This window comes from Protopterus annectens, chromosome 7.part0 (assembly GCF_019279795.1).
Source record: "Protopterus annectens isolate FY-2018-M chromosome 7.part0, PAN1.0, whole genome shotgun sequence".
Classification (NCBI taxonomy): domain Eukaryota; kingdom Metazoa; phylum Chordata; order Ceratodontiformes; family Protopteridae; genus Protopterus; species Protopterus annectens.
Genome location: NC_056739.1, coordinates 132584944 through 132601728, shown reverse-complemented (window position 1 = coordinate 132601728; position 16785 = coordinate 132584944). Strand labels below are relative to the sequence as shown.

General features: G+C 36.7%; 1 protein-coding gene across 5 annotated transcripts in view; it reads right to left on the bottom strand.

Moving 5' to 3' along the window:
• The window catches only part of SCUBE3 (signal peptide, CUB domain and EGF like domain containing 3), a 3541316-nt gene that overhangs the window by 2720718 nt on the left and 803813 nt on the right, over positions 1-16785 (bottom strand). For 3 of the 5 annotated variants that reach the window (XM_044076569.1, XM_044076573.1, XM_044076571.1), the window contains exon 3: positions 8145-8300. In XM_044076569.1, coding sequence (XP_043932504.1) covers positions 8145-8300 — 156 coding nt within the window. The remainder of the gene's footprint in view (positions 1-8144; positions 8301-16785) is intronic. The other 2 variants (XM_044076570.1, XM_044076572.1) reach the window with 1 other exon arrangement.

Genomic DNA, 16785 nt, shown 5'->3' with positions numbered 1-16785 from the left:
AACTCCCCTGCCCTACAATGTGGCAAACCTTGGGACCTGCTACCAAGATCATGTTTCTTTCAGAGGAATGACAGGGTAGTGGGGGTAAGCTTGTGTCCCTGAGGGATATGAGGTCAGCGGAAAGACCAAAGCAATAATATGAAAAGAATTGTTTCTGTACAAATCTTGGCTTTTATACTTTGCAACATGTAATTTGTAATAATCTGTAACTAGATTATGCTGGAGCTTTTCTCCCCGGACCTCCACTGAAAATGGGCTCTTTATGGCCCAGTGGACTTCCTTGGTCATCAAACAAATAAAATAATGAATCATGGACTTCTGAAGAAGGTGGCCATTAATGTCCTCAGACTGCTGTCGAGAAAAATCAGAAACAGTTAACATTTGATCCAAATCAACATGGAAAACCCAGCAAAACCTGTAACAGTTAGGAACTATTCTAAAGGAAACTATATCCTATTAAGTGACAGTTTGTCAAAATTCAATGCCCCTCCGAATTCACAGTTCAAAACAACCTGTGTGGAATTGTTCACACAAACCCTAAACAACCATGTAAGTGGCTGCATAGAGGCTGCTGTACCTACCAGAAGCAAGCCCAAAATAAACCTTTAAAACAAGACACACTGGTCGAATCCTAACCTTAATAGGGTATATAACGAACAGAAAAAAGTCATGGTCAGAATCAGAAAAAACAACACTCATAATAGCTAGAGCTCATGAATTAAACTAAACAGAAAACTAAGAGAGCTAATACAATGAAACATGAAGTCAAGATAGCCTCTCATGTTAAAGACAACTACAAGGCCTTCTACAGCTATGTCTGAAACCTTAAAGGTAACACAGAGCAGTTTGCAGAACTGAAAGTAAATGGTACCACCTTCACTGAGCAGAATAACATAGCAAATCTGCAGGCTGACAAATCCAACTCTAATTTCAACCCCACTCCCTCCATGCCTCCCCCCTGTAAAATCCCTACTTGCATAACCCATCCCCAAACTATTAGCAGGGAGCAGGTAATGGCATCGCTAAGGCCAAAAACCCAGTCTCTAGACCTAGAGAATATCCTGGGATGCCACCTAAGTAGCTTGAAACATGACCTATCAAGATGACTTCACTTACTTTTCAACTACAGCCTCAAAACAGACTACGTACCACATGAATGGAGGACTGCACAAGGGTAGACCATCACTTGACCTCAGAAACTACAGACCCATTAGTCTGACTAGTGTAATATGTAAAGCCATGGAATAAATTATCATGGAAATGATCAACAAAGACATTGGTAACGTACAGACACTGGACCCATCCCAGTGTGATTTTGTTATAGGAAGAAGGTCATGCCTACTTAACCTGACAGACTTCTTTAACAGGGTCACCAAGGCAATGGATCATGGGAAAACTGTGTACACCACCTACCTAGATCTGGCTAAGGTATTTGATACAATATCCTACTCGGGTATCATTGACAAACTCTTTGAATTTGACAAAAATCCCTACATAACTCACTAGATTGCTAGCTGGCTCACAGACAGGATCCAAATCAGCATTGGTGAAACCACCTTCACCAAGAGACTGGCCACCAGCACAGTACCTCAGGGCTCAGTGTTGGGCCAGCTCCTGTTTTGGCATCTACTTCTCAGAGGTAAAGGCCAATGTCAAGGGCCTCTGGCTCACAGAAGTTTGCAGATGACTGCAAATTAGGAGCTATCATACATTCCCCCATGACACTAAAATCTTGCAAGAGGTGCTAACACAGACAAATGACTGGTACCAAAGCCATGTGTGACATCCCTTTCTCTGGGTCAGTAATTAAGGAGCTTGAATCCTCACCACTGACATCGGTGAGGGATATTCATTTGGAACAAAAACAGATAGACACAGTATTTCCAGATGCAGCTCTCTGCACCAAGCACAATTTCCCTTAAGAGCACAAAGGGAATGCACTCAGTCCAGGGACTGGGTTTCACTCTCTGTCACCAGGGCACCAATAAGACTCCCCACTAGCACAGTTGTAGAGTAGAGTCCTCAGACGAGTGTCCAAGCCAATTCCTTTACCACTTTCTCTGTAAAACCAGTGCTCTGTGTCCCTGTTCCAAGTAGATTACACATACACACACACACATACACACACACTGAGATTTGATTTACACAGACATGCACACACCTGGAAAGGCTGGCACAGATTTACTAGCTATGCCCCTCTTCCCAGACTATAAGGTTGTTAACTGCCACCAGACACTTCAACGTCAGCTACGTCAAGGCTCTTACAAGGGTACCCAATTATTCTGAATGAAATTAATACCAATACAAATGGCAATGTTTGACTGATGCAGTAAGTGTTTCAGGAGTGACCACAATGTCATCAAATAAATATAAGTACTCTCAAAGGTTAAAATATTCTCTAAAGGACCAGCCACAATGAAAAGTTTAAATATATTTAATAATAAATAATAAAGAACATGAAAATACTAAACATCTATTTACAATAAACACCAGAGTTTCATTCAGCAAATATTACAAATAACACAGATACAGAAAAACATTACTTAACTAATATGTTAAGACAAAAGGAATGCATTTTGATTATGAAATTTGGGACTTTGCATCCACATGGAATGAACAGAGAATGTAACTGGCAATGTCTTGTTTAAGACTATGACTTTAAATATATTCAAGCTATGTGATTTGATAGTTTAATTATGTAATTGATTGATTACTTGTTTTTTGTATATATTGCAAGTGTTTTATGAGTTTTACTGTTTTACTCTGTAAAGGCTGTTGGCCGAGGCGCTAGAGAAGGAACTGTTCAACTAAATAAATTTTATTGGAAGGTAGAGCTGGGACTCACTGATAGTCTTTGTTGTTTATATATATACATCTTGCTTGCTGTTGTTTTAATATGACAAGTGAGTCCATGTGCTCCTTTCCTAGAATATTTAGAGAGACTGGTATGGAGATGTTTAATCGAATGGAGAAAATAGCAACCGCTCCAGTAATTTGCCTAATGACACTGGCACAACAATGATAAAGAATGTAGTACCAGAAGCCACAGGAGACTCAGGCTTTGGTATTATAAAGAAATGGGAAAATTCCAGGAAGAGAACTACTACCAATCCTTTTGCTATGGTAGGCAAAAGAACATTATTTCAGATAATCCAGATGTACAGGATTTGTGTTCTAAACTTGAAAGATTGATTTTAAAGAAACATCTACTTTCTACAATATTGGCAGTCTTGAAAGATATATTGAACTGGATATAACACCTAGAGGGTTAAGGTCTATTAAGAATCCATCAACACCATTTGACCTTACTAATGAAGTAGAAGTTAAATTTCATGAACGATGGATAGCAGCTGCACATCGGTGCAGTTTAGAATGGGTGTCAATTTTAATTGAAAGAGACAATATGAAAAAGACAAACTTGTAGTTGAAACCAAACAAGTTTGTGAACAACTGGTAAATATTACATCAAATTCTACATTAGAGAATTTCCTCTCAGGCATTAACACCAAATTAAATAGTTATGAAAAGATCTGGTAGAAAGAAAAATCTAAACTAACTAGAGACATTAGAGACTATGACCACAAGAGGGCGTTTGTATTTCCTAGCTATCAAAGAAACAGGAGAAAGAGTGTCTCTTTTCAAAAAGGAAATCCTGCTTCAGAAAAATATGCCAGTAAGAACTTCCTGTCTGGTGAAAGTGGAGCGCCTTCATGGGAAGAAGATGACAGAGAAACTTTTCCTAGACTGCCAGTTGCAGCAAACCCAGAAGCATTTCATAAAACCTACTCAGAATCGAATGGACATTATACCAATACCAGGAAAAGGGGCTGGAACAATCCAGAACGCCAGAGAGACTCGGGCGATGGACAACATAAGAAAGGTAGATGGACATAACTTACATAGTAATTATGTTGTTAACTTGTCCAGTTATAAACTAGACAAGATAGAAATGTCTGTTTTAGAGAAGGGTTTAAAATTTGTCCCCACATGCTTACCCAAAAAGTATGAGGTTAAAACTGAATTGTTCCAACTATGCCGAAAAATGCATTTAAAGGAACACTTCTTTAGATTAAATAAAGCAACTGAGTTAGATACTAACTGTGATGTTTTACTTTCATTAGATAGTGAAACAGAAAGTGAAGAAAGTTTTTATTCATGTGCATCGGGTAGTGAAGATGAAAATAATGCTTATGACTTATTAAATACACATATGCTTAAAGATAATAACTATTTTTACCTCCATGTAAAAATTCTAATATAGTACGCTTTGAATCTCTACTGAATACAATGTTAGAAAAGGAAATAGAGAGCTTTATGAATAAAAAGCATACTTATAATCTAACAAAATTGGAATGGGAAAAGCTGCAACAACTGAGCAAAAACTGTAATATAGTCTTTAAACAAGCAGACAAAGGGGGAAAATTAGTTATATTAAATTCTCATGATTATTATAGTATGTGTATGTAACATCTAGATAACAACAATGTATATTGTAAAACTAACATTAATCAGCTATGTCAAGCAGAAAAAGATTTTGAAAAATTATTACAGAAAGGTGTGAGATTACACTATCTAAGTCAAATGGATATAAATAGAAAAATAAATGTAAAGAATAGAAAAATTGCAAAATTCTTTTGCCTACCTAAAATTCATAAAGATTTGAACCGACCACCTGGTCGGCCTATTGTGTCAGCTTTTGGATATTTTACTTACAATCTTTGCACCATGTTACATGAAATATTGATAAAGAAAGTTCTGTTGTTACCTTCTTATATACAAGATTCATATGATTTCCTAAGGAAAATAAAAGATATATATTGGGGTGAAAATATGTACTTTATTACGGTGGATGTAGAGAGTCTCTACACCAATATTTCCCATATTTTGGGCTTGGAAGCTATAAAATTCTTTTGAATGATAGTCCTAAAACATATTATGTCCTGAACTGGTAGAATTCTGCTTGAAAAATAATTTTTTGAATTTAATGGCACTGTTTATAGACAAGTTACAGGTACTGCTATGGGGCAGCGCTTGCACCAGCTTATGCTAACCTGTTTATGGGGCTATTTGAAAATGAACACCTTTATAGGTTGCCTTTCTTTCAAAATAATGTTCTAAGGTATTTTAGATTTATTGATGACCTAATTTTCATTTGTCATGGGGATTGGGATACATCAGATAACTTCATTGATGAATTAAATAATAACAGATTTGGTATAAAATTTAGTGACATACAAAAAGGAAATCAGGTTAACTTCTTGGATATTTCGCTTAGGGGCAATAATGGCTTTCCCATATATACTAGTATTCATAGAAAATTTGATGAAATAAGCTGGAAAATGTGGGGAGATAGTTGCCATCCCCCCCATACGTTGTCAGCCATCCCCTATGGGGAATTTTTGAGAATAAAAAGACTCAATTCTGATATTGATATGGCCTTTAGGGAGGCCTATAAAGTGGCCGAGATATTCAAAACTAGAGGGTATAACCCAGATGATGTAGAAAATAGCTTGCATAGAGCCTTTAAACAGAGTAAGGGCACTATTAGACAAAATAACTATGAAAGTAGCAATAAATATGGGACTGAACAGGAGAGAATGTTTTTTGATACAAAGTACACTAACTTCTACGATTGGTAATAAAATCATTATGGAATATTGGAATTTTATTAAAAAGATATAACATCACTGAAAATATAAAATTAATGACATCATATAGAAAGGGAAAAATATACAGGACTTTCTGATACACAGCATTTATAAAAAGCCTTGTACTAATGAATTTAATGTTGTGAAGAATTTGGGAACATTCCCTTGTGGAAAATGTGCTATATGTAAACATGTTGTAAATGAAGTGAATAAAATAAATGGCAAAATTTTTGATACAAAAGGCAAATATACATGTATGAGCAAAGGTGTTGTGTATGTCATATTCTGTGATTGTAACAAATACTATATTGGAGAAACAAAAGAATGCTAGCAGATAGGATAAAAGAACATATTAGAGATGTTAAAAATAATAAAATTACTAGTCCTATTGCTGAGCATTTTAACTCAGTACACCATGGAAATATTGAGAATATAAAAGTGTCTGTTCTGGAACATGTTCCATTATATTATAATGATGTTGATAGGCAAAAAATATGTTAAGACAAAAGGAATGCATTTTGATTATGAAATTTGGGACTTTGCATCCACATGGAATGAACAGAGAATGTAACTGGCAATGTCTTGTTTAAGACTATGACTTTAAATATATTCAAGCTATGTGATTTGATAGTTTAATTATGTAATTGATTGATTACTTGTTTTTTGTATATATTGCAAGTGTTTTATGAGTTTTACTGTTTTACTCTGTAAAGGCTGTTGGCCGAGGCGCTAGAGAAGGAACTGTTCAACGAAATAAATTTTATTGGAAGGTAGAGCTGGGACTCACTGATAGTCTTTGTTGTTTATATATATACATCTTGCTTGCTGTTGTTTTAATATTACTTAACTAATCTCACTATATTTTCCTGACTAATCTAAAGAATGAACATTCCCTGGTTACTTACTAAAGTAAGGCAAGATTAAGTAGCACGTATGTGTCAATAATACACACACAGCTTTGCTATGATCTGTTGCAGCTTCTGAAGTCATAAAACAATTTCAAACTTCCACCCATACAGAGTTCATTGCTAAAGACAATACAGAAGGCTTTCTAGTACAGATTTTTTCCTCTGGTTGCATTGAGACCCGTGAGATACAATCATTATGGCTTAAACCAAGTAATATAATTTCAAGCTATTTTTCAAAGTTAACTGAACTGAGTAACCTTTTCTCTTCCAGTATCCTCTGTTACAATGTATTCATTTCAATAGTTACCCTACAGTCCGACATACAGGTATACTACTTTTTTTGTCCATCAGGACCCACTGTTGGTACTTTTTTTTTTTTTTTTTTTTTTTTTTTAACACAAGGAACTTTACAAATACATTTTCAACACAAGAACCTGTGCAAATCAGTTTGACATACAAATGACATATAATTCTTTACAAAACTCCAACGAGCTATACTGGCATATGTTAGACAGCCACTGCCCTACTTTTCCTGGCATAGCTGGCAATACCTCACAATGTCACACCAGGGATTAAAACTCAATGCCAAGAAGTGCATTATAGTGCCTTTCGGGAAAATGCCCACCCACATTAATTACTCCTTCAATAAAACACCCCTAAAAGTTGGTCCAGTAGTTAGGGACTGGGAACATAGGTAGACAGCAATCTGTCCTTTGACCAACATGTAGCCAAGTTAGTAAGAAAATCATTCTACATTGCCCAGTTTATAAGTAAAGATATGGCATCCATGTCCAAGGAAATTTTAGTACCAATGTATTCTGCCCTTATCAAACCCATCATTGAGTACAATGACTCCTTCGGCATTTACTTGACTAGGTATATGCAACAGTTGAAAAACCCACAAGAGGTTCCTCATCAGGAGAATCTAGGATATTAACACACTGTCCTATATAAATTGCCTTAAAGACCTGTCTCTATACTCACTCCTACAGGTTAGTGAGCGGCAATCTATGCATGGCATACAAAGCATCCTCAGATCCAGCCCTGATGAACCTTTTTCACATCCACAAAGCAAATGGCACCAGAAACACTAGATCCAAGGATTTAAACTTTGCTTGTGACATAAATAAAAAATGCTGGCATGACAGACTTGTCTCAAATGATGCCTATGCTCTGGAATAGGATTCTTATCCATGTGACACGGAGTCCATCCCTAACCCTATTAAACGTAACCTTGATCATTGGATGGAAAATGATGAAAATTCACCCTTGGTCTGGCCCCCTGTCTCTCTGAGGGAATATTTACTGTCAGCCTTTTTTCTAATTAATATACCACCCTCACATTAAACCTTCGGCAACCTCCTAACCAACATATCCTTCCTCAAACTTCCATACTGCATGAGGATGCAATTGGGATGGGTTGTGCGGATAGCCTTATAAAGGCCCTGATGGTTGATAGCCTAGTACATACCTATGAGCCTATGAACCATAAGAATGAAATGCTATGACACTACTTTAAAAGCATGAGTGACTCTCCATATTTACAGTATGAACTTTCAAAAGCATGACCCATCATTCATAGACTGACCTTCAATAACCACAGACTGACCTTCTGGACGCAGGATGCAGGTATGCTGGTTATCACTGAGGAAAAAGCCATCACGACACCTACACTCGTAACTGCCCATCATGTTCACACATATTTGCTGACAGCCTCCATTCCCCTCTGCGCATTCATCAACATCTGAAAATAATACAGAATAAAATATAGTCAAATAAAGAAACAAAGCGTCAAATGGTCAATCACATTACTATACGCACTGCACATACTAGTCGTGCTACAGGAAGACACAGATTCTGCTGTCCAAGTCTTTGTTCAGAGGAAGATCATGCTATTTCTATAAAATGTCTCATTTCCATGACGAAATTATCTTCTGTGTAGTTAATGCATGCAGACAAAGTAGGCCCAGTCAGGTAACTTGACCTAAAGAATACAAGTCTCATATTTATAAACCTTCTATCAAGATGTTTTCTCTCCCCCTCTCTATCACTTTTTTTGTAACAAACATAAAGACAATGGAACTTAGATGTGATGTAATAATGTTTATTGGACCAAAAGAGATTTTGCAAATTACTGAGCTTTTGGCCTAACAGGAGGCCTTCTTAGAAGCTAAGTTAATGATGTCAGATGCAGTGCTTAAATATGTACATGTATATTGTTGCAGCAGTGAGACAGCAACATGTTACAGCTTAAAGTCAGCCTTGGTTTCTTCCTTAGGTAATGTACTGCTGAAACTACTAACAGTGAGTATGAAGTGGAAATCTAATCATGTTCACATGGGGCAAAGCCTCCCTCCCAATACCATCTTAATATCAACTCAGAGGTAGCTGTATATTTTAGAAAGGGAAATTGTTTTCCATGCAAACTCATTTACAGCATACAATACATTCATTTACATATTTGCACTGAAATAACCAATGACATCTGTACAGCACCAATTTTCAGAAAATATGCAGAACCTTAAACACTTGTACTACATAGCAAAGTTATTTCCATGCAGAGCACTAACAATGCCTTATGGGACACGGCACATATGCAACAAGCACTTCTACAGTAAGGCAAAGTAAAAAGACCTGGTGTGTGTAATTTTGCATGTGTATGTATGTGTACGTATATATATATATATATATATATATATATACACACACACACACAGAAGGGGGGATTTTTAAAACAGAAAAGTGCATAAATAGCTGTATACATTGCACTATTTAGACAAGTCATACTTTTAACATATTGAATATCACACAGACTTTCAAACAAGCCTCATACTTAGACTTGGAAATATGTTAACAAGTATGCAAAAAAGGAAAATAAAGATAAGAGTTATACAAATGTGCTTTTTAGTTTAGACTTCCCAGATGGGTGCACACAGTTTGAAAACTAAAAAACCTAAAGTAAGTAAAGGTTAAAAACTTGGGGGAAATGCAGTTACTGGCTAGTAATTATATTGTACGTATGCCAGAAAAGAAGAAAATAAACCAGAAAATGAGAAGAAAATATGTGATTGTGAAGAACCTTGCAGTTTAGCAAAAAACAAATCAAGTTACAGCTGAATGAAGTACAACACATAGCTTCCAATAAAATAATTTAGAGACAAAATAAATCAAGTGCACTCAGAAGTCTTTAAACTGAGACACTAAAGTATATACACATTCAAATGACAAAAGGCTGGAAACAATAGAAGAAGCTTTATGCAGCTACTCAGATGAGCTGATAAACACTGCAGAAATCATAGGCTGAAATGAAGGAAAGACTACATAAAAGTGAGTCTTCTCGATAAAAATGGTAGAAGTTAAAAGACAGAGCATGTATAGAAAACCTAAGATGCTCTTCTACACCAGAAAAAATGGGAGCAACAGGATGCATTTCTTTTATGGAAGCACAGATAAGCAACTAAAGTGGGGTTCCACAGCAAGATTTCTTAACTTAGCGGTCACATCATGTGCACGCTCCAAATCTGGCAATGAGAAATCAGCCAAGACCTATACTACTAAAGATGATATCATAACAGCAGAAACAGCTTCTGCTGACAAAACTGTGGAAGAAAGGAGAGGTATTAAAATTAAGGACACCAGTGTGTTTATGGAAAATGATTATTCTCTGCACATTAGGCAAAAGATAAACACGATTACCCCTGTAATCAGAGACGCTGGCAGGCAGGACTGATATTCCAGCTGTTATATCCAGCTGTCTTCATAAAATGTATGAAATCTACCCTCTTCTGTTATATTTTCCCCTCTAGCCCCCCAAGATACATCAGTAATCTAGCTTTGTGAACTTTTTGTCTATACCTACAAGACCATTTGCATTCCATTTTACTACTAACAAAGCAGTCATTCTGATAAAAAAAACTATTGTTTCCACATATTGTACATGACCATTTCAATAGATGTTGCCGACTTGCAGCTTGCATTCATACACTAATGTTTAGCAGGCTGATTTTTTATGTAGTTGCTTCTTCTCATCTGTTTGAATCTTTGTCACATTTCTCAGATATTTTGCTTCAATGCAAGCACTCAATAAATAAACACCTTTTTAAGCCTCTAACCCAATTTAACTTGCAATAAATACATGAATCTGTATATCTATTCCTAAAGACAGTTTCTTTCCATAAAGGGCAGTAGCCCCAAATCAACTGCTGCATCTATAGTCATTGTCTACTCAAAACTTATGGTTATTTATGTGAAAGTTACATGCTAGACTCTGTGTTCCCACTTACTGCTATCTGTCCTTATCCCTAGTTCTTTCCCTCGTGTGAAAAACAACTTGCATTCAGTAAACTTTTAACTTTTAGCCTTAAGAAAAAAGTGCACTGGCTACTCAAATTGAATTGTGTGCTGTGATGTTTAATGCATCAAAGTGTTAATGAATTAATGTTTTGTTGAGGATTTATTTTTTATTTGGTCTGGGTGTAGCGATATGTTGAAAGATATTGTTTTATATTTACAAAATACTACTTTATTTTTAAAGTTTACTTTTAGTTTTGTTGTTGATACAATTGAGTTTTTGGATGTTAGGATAAATAATGTGTCAGTTGTACTGAATACTCAGTTATTTAGGAAAGGCTGTAAGAGAACTAATATTCTACATGCCTGTAGCATGCACCCAGGATTTGTAAACGTAATGTTGTGAAAGGAGAATTTTTTTAGATGTGCTAGTTTGCATGACAGAGATAGTGATATGTTTGAGTCTTTTGGTGATTTAGCTGGCAGGTTAATTCAGAGAGGGTACAAGGAGTCAGTTGTTCATGAAATGCAGAATGAAGTAGTACTACATAGGCTAGACAGAATTACACCTTATTTTTTAGTGAAAATCAGGGGTGTAATTGGCAGCATGCTACTATAAACAGTAAGGCAAGGATGTTGGTCATGTATACTAATGATTCCCATCAAACTTGTGACATATTAAAAAGAAAGTGGAGGGTTCTAATGACTGATACTAATTATAAAGAGGTGTTAGGAGACTCCCCAAGATTTGCCTTTAAGAATAGTAGATCATTGAAAAAATTATTATGTTACAAACGACCGTGTTCTGACAGGGCTGATCAAGTTATTGGTAGGTATGGCACCTTTCAGTGTAAAGCATGTAGCTCCTGTAAGTATACAAGTAGTAACAATTACTTCCAGCATCCTGAGACTAGACATTTTTATGAGTTTAACGTTCGAGCTAGTTGTTGTTGTTCTAGGAATGTTGTTTATCTTGCAGTGTGTGATACCTGCTTCTGTTTATATGTTGGTAAGACCAATGGGTGCTTGAAAGACAGGATCAGACAGCACCTTTATAGTATGTCGAAGCAAAGCATGAATAGTGCTTTGTGTAAACATATTTCATTGGAAGGGACATCACATAGTTTTAAGTTTATGGTAATAGATTAGATTGCTTGAGGTTAAACAGGAGAGAGGGTGATATAAGAACTTACACTGAGCGTTTGGAGACAAAATGTATTTTGTTATTAATTATTATCTCATCCAGAAAAAAAAGAGGTCATTGTCCCCCTCTACTCAGCCCTCGCTAGGCCTATTATAGAGTACAACACCCCATTTGGGATGTACCTCACAAGACACTTGCAGCAGCTAGAAAGACCACAGAAATACCTCACAATGAGAATCACTGGCCTCAAACAGTTACCCTATGCAGACCGTCTTAAGAAACTCCAGCTCTATTCCGTCACATATCGCCTACTCAGAGGCGATCTTTGTCTAACATACAAAACCATGTCAAACACAGAGCTGTTGAACATGCTACACTTAAAAAAATCCCAATCTCTTCGGGCCACACACTCCAGGGACCTTAACCTTGTCACCACAATAAACAGAACTTGCTGGAGGGATAGATTCCTGTCTCAGAGACTTCCTATACTCTGGAATAAGCTTCCCATTCGTGTCAAGCAGAGCACCTCATTGACCCTTTTTAAGAAAAATCTGGACAACTGGATGGGAAATAAGAAATTTATCCCGGGGATCACTCTGCTGGACAGGAGCACAGGAAAAAAAATGGGTGGCTAAAGCTAGGGAATCCTTATGGCTAGGCTTATATAGGCCCTGGGGCTGATAGCCTAGTACCTACCTATGAACCTATAAGGGCTACATATGGCAAAGGACTTAATGAGTGTATACCTTTAAGATATACCCTTAGGTCTCATGGTTTAAAGAAATGAGAGGGCTATTTAAACAGGTTGATTCATTACTTTGTTAGACCTAATGAAGCACCCTAATGTTGTGAAAGCACTCATCTCTTTTATTCTGTGTTTTTATTGCTTGATTTGAATATTAAAGTGTTTTTTCCACTCTGCTTGGATGGCTTGTTCATACAGTATGGATCTTTATACCAGCTATTCTGCTTTTGTGTTTTCATAAAATATTTTCTTGGGATATCAAGTCATTTTTGGATCCAGAACAGGATAGGAAGAAATAAAGTTTAGCCAACAAACAGTAAATCAAGCAAGGCTGAAGGGGATACTGCTTCTCATTCTTTGCACAAAGGCAAAGCCCATAAAGAGACTTTCATTTTCCTTGAAGTACCTTGGAATTGAGCAAAATACTGGTGTTGGGATATTGAGATGATCAGGAAGAAGACCAACAACAAAGTGAAATTAGTGAATAAATGGGAGAAAAGTAAAACATCAATCCCACCAGATGTAGTTTAGCTGCAGTAATTGTGATTCTGCTGGAAGTGATTAAAAATGATTGGAAGTTAGCCAACTGAGTTAAACTGGTAGAAGGAATCTAAAGCATATATCCCACTTTAAACTATTAAAAAAGGACACCAGATGGGACTGAAATAGTAACCAAGTAAAAAAGAATTTATGTACTCACCATAACCTTCCCTGTGTGTTGTCCATCTTCGCCTTCATTCTTACTAGACTGTGTTCGGATCTGTCTCGGCCTTTATCTCCAAGCTGAAGGCTCTCTGCCAGCTTGTGGCTAAATCCCTATCCTAGCATGTACTAGAGACCTCTCTAGATCTTGTTTGCCCTAATTATAAGGCTATAAGTATTTCCAATGTAATAATTAGACGCTGATGAAGGACAGAGAGCAATAGTAATCCAATTGTGTAGACTCGGTGTCCTAAGAGTAAAAAGGGAAGGGGAAGGAGGGTGGGATGTAAGAATGAAGGCGAAGATGGACAACACACATGGAACATTATGGTGAATACATAACTTTTTTATGTGATGTTGTCCTATCTCGCCTTCATTCTTACTAGGTTGGGACTGCATCCCTAGCACACAGAGTCTCGGGTGGCTCAAGGGAGAATATTCCTCAGAATCGTGGCTCCAAAAGAGGCCCTATTCCTTGAGGCCAACTCAACTGTAATGAGTGATAAAGGTATGTGATTTAGCCCATTTTGCTGCTGCACAAATGGTATCAATTGGTAATTTAGCCAAAACGACTGAGGAAGTTGCAATTGCTCTTGTAGAATGGCCTTTAACTCTTCCTGGAAGATTTTTATTTTGAGACTTATAGATAAAAGTTATACCTTCTGTAAGCCATTTAGAAAGTGTAACCTTAGAGACAAGCAATCCTTTCTTTGAATCTGAAAAAGAAACAAATAACTGATCAGATTGTTGGCATTCTGCAGTTCTGTGCAAGTAAAAAACAAATAGTCTATGTACATCCAGTTGATGTAACATGTATTCTGCCTTGTTCTCATAATTTAGGAAGAAAACTGGTAATTCTATAGTTTGGTTCAACTCTGAACTTCTCTGAAGTTACCTTGGGCAAAAGGAGGGGTTTGCTCATATGGACACCCTGTCGCTATGGAAAATAAGGGGGCTTTATGGACAAAGCTTGCAACTCTGACACCCTTCTAGCAGAGGTGATTGCTATCAAGAAAATGGTTTTCCAAGTCAAGAAGTTCAATTCGCAAGATGATGCTGGTTTGAAAGGAGGAAAAACTATGCGGGAAAGGACGAATCTCTGACAGGTGGTCTTAACATGGTACTCTTAAAAAAGGCTTTGCATAGTTTATGAGACATTAAGTTGGAGCCAGAGTCTCTGAAATGAAAATTGGAGATCGCTGCTAGCTGAAACCTAATTGTAGCTGCAGCAGCTCCATCATTCAACAGTTTTGCTAGGAAATCCAGAATGAAACTGACTGGAACAAAAAAAGGCTCAATATTATTGTGACCCTTCCACTTATTCTAGAGTTTCATTGAACGAGATCAACCACGCTTATTCTAAGATTGATAGAATTTATTTGACACTTTTTCACAGGATGTTATTAATGGTGTTGAACTGGACTATCTGAGTGTGGATAGCCCAGTTATCCTGGTGATCTTTGGAATTCCTAAGATCCATAAGTGTGTACATGATCCTCCTTTTAGGCCAACTGTGGCTGCCAAGGGTTCAAAGACGGAGCCCTTGGCTGCCTACACTGACCACTACACTAAGCCTATTACTAAAAATGTTGATCACATGAGAGATTCTTGGCATTGTTTGGAGATGTTGTGCGATATTGTCACGTTAGAAAATGTGAGCTTTTTGGCCATTGATGTGATCAATTTATTTTCTGTAATTCCACATGTTAAGGGTGTCAAGGCATTTGAAGAATGTTTAATTGGATCTGGCATGCTTCCTAATGATAAGGTTAATTTTTTAACCAGTTTGATGGAAATTGTACTGAATATTAATTTCCTCTTTTTTGAAGGCGAGTATTATCGTCAGACCACAGGTGTCGTGGCGATGGGAGCGAAATGTGTTCCAGTTTTTGCAAATGTGGTCCTGTTGCAATGGGAGAAGGAAGTGGTGTTTAGATCCAAATACATGCCTAAGATTGTTAAATATTTGAGATTTTTGGATGACATCCTGATTTTGTGGAATGGCCCTATATCTGAAATTGATGATTTTGTAGCCTTTTTGGATTCTAGCACTGACTTTTTGTCGTTTACTCACAGACACAGTTCTGAAGAAATAGATTATTTGGATATATTGTTAAAGAACAACGATGGTAGGTTGGTCTCCACGATTTTTAGGAAACCAACTTACTCAAACGGACTGTTAAATTACAACAGCTGTCACCCTCCCCATCAGAAATGTGGAGTGGTGAAGGGCCAGATGTGTAGGCTATCTAGGCTGATTAGTCAGGATGAAGATTTCAGTAAGGAATTGTACACACTCATAGGGATGTTTATCAACAGAAGTTATCCACTCAGACTGTTGCTCAACACCAAGAGAGAGATCTGAAGAAAGAGGTCTACATTCTATCGACTGATTTTATCATTAGAATCTAACGTGGCTGACCCCGGTAAGAAACACGCAGTGAGCAATAATGTTATGATATTAAAGTATAATCAGGATTGCCACAGGCTTGTCAGTATTTTAAACACTGCTTGGAAAATTTTCTTTGATGATGATCTTAAACAGAGGTTAGGTGTAGCACCAAAGATGGTATACAGTAGAGGAAGTAACTTCAAGGATCTTCTTGAATTGCAAGAGATAGATCAGGACAGGGGGACTGTCTCTAGGATATACAAGTGCAGTTCTTGCAATTATTGCAAGTATATCAACGATAGCCCTTATGTAGTTGTGGATGGCTATCCCCGCACTTTATCATGTCCTGGTAGGGGAACATGTAATACTACAAGTGTTGTATACCTAGCAACATGTTTCCACATGCTAGGCATTCTATGTTGGTAAAACCATACGGAGATTGAAAGATAGAACTGCCGAGCATGTGAGGGACATTAAAATAAGAAGACAAGTAGTGCCCTTTACAGTCATATATTGTCATATGTCAGAATTTTAAGAGGTTCCTTTTTTTCATTACTGACATAGTGAAGAAACGGGGAAGAAGTGGCAATACTAAAGTGATTTTAGAACTAAGAGAAACAAAATGGCAATTGACATTAAATGCTAAGAATTCTCCAGGTATTAATGACAATATTTCTATTGTACCCCTTCTCAAATTGAAGTCTTTAATATTTAATTCAGCTAGTGTACATTCTTTAATTATGTTAAAAGGGTGGTTTACAAATTATTTTAGTATTTTTAACATGTTTAATATAGGTTTTATATTTAATACAATTATACCGCACAGGATTTTAAACTAGAATTGCAATGATTAAGTTTTTATATGTTGGACGTCATGTGTATTTTAATGTAAACAGGAAGTGATGTATATGTTGAGAGACTTTAATGATGTCATGTGTATTTTACTATAAAAAGGA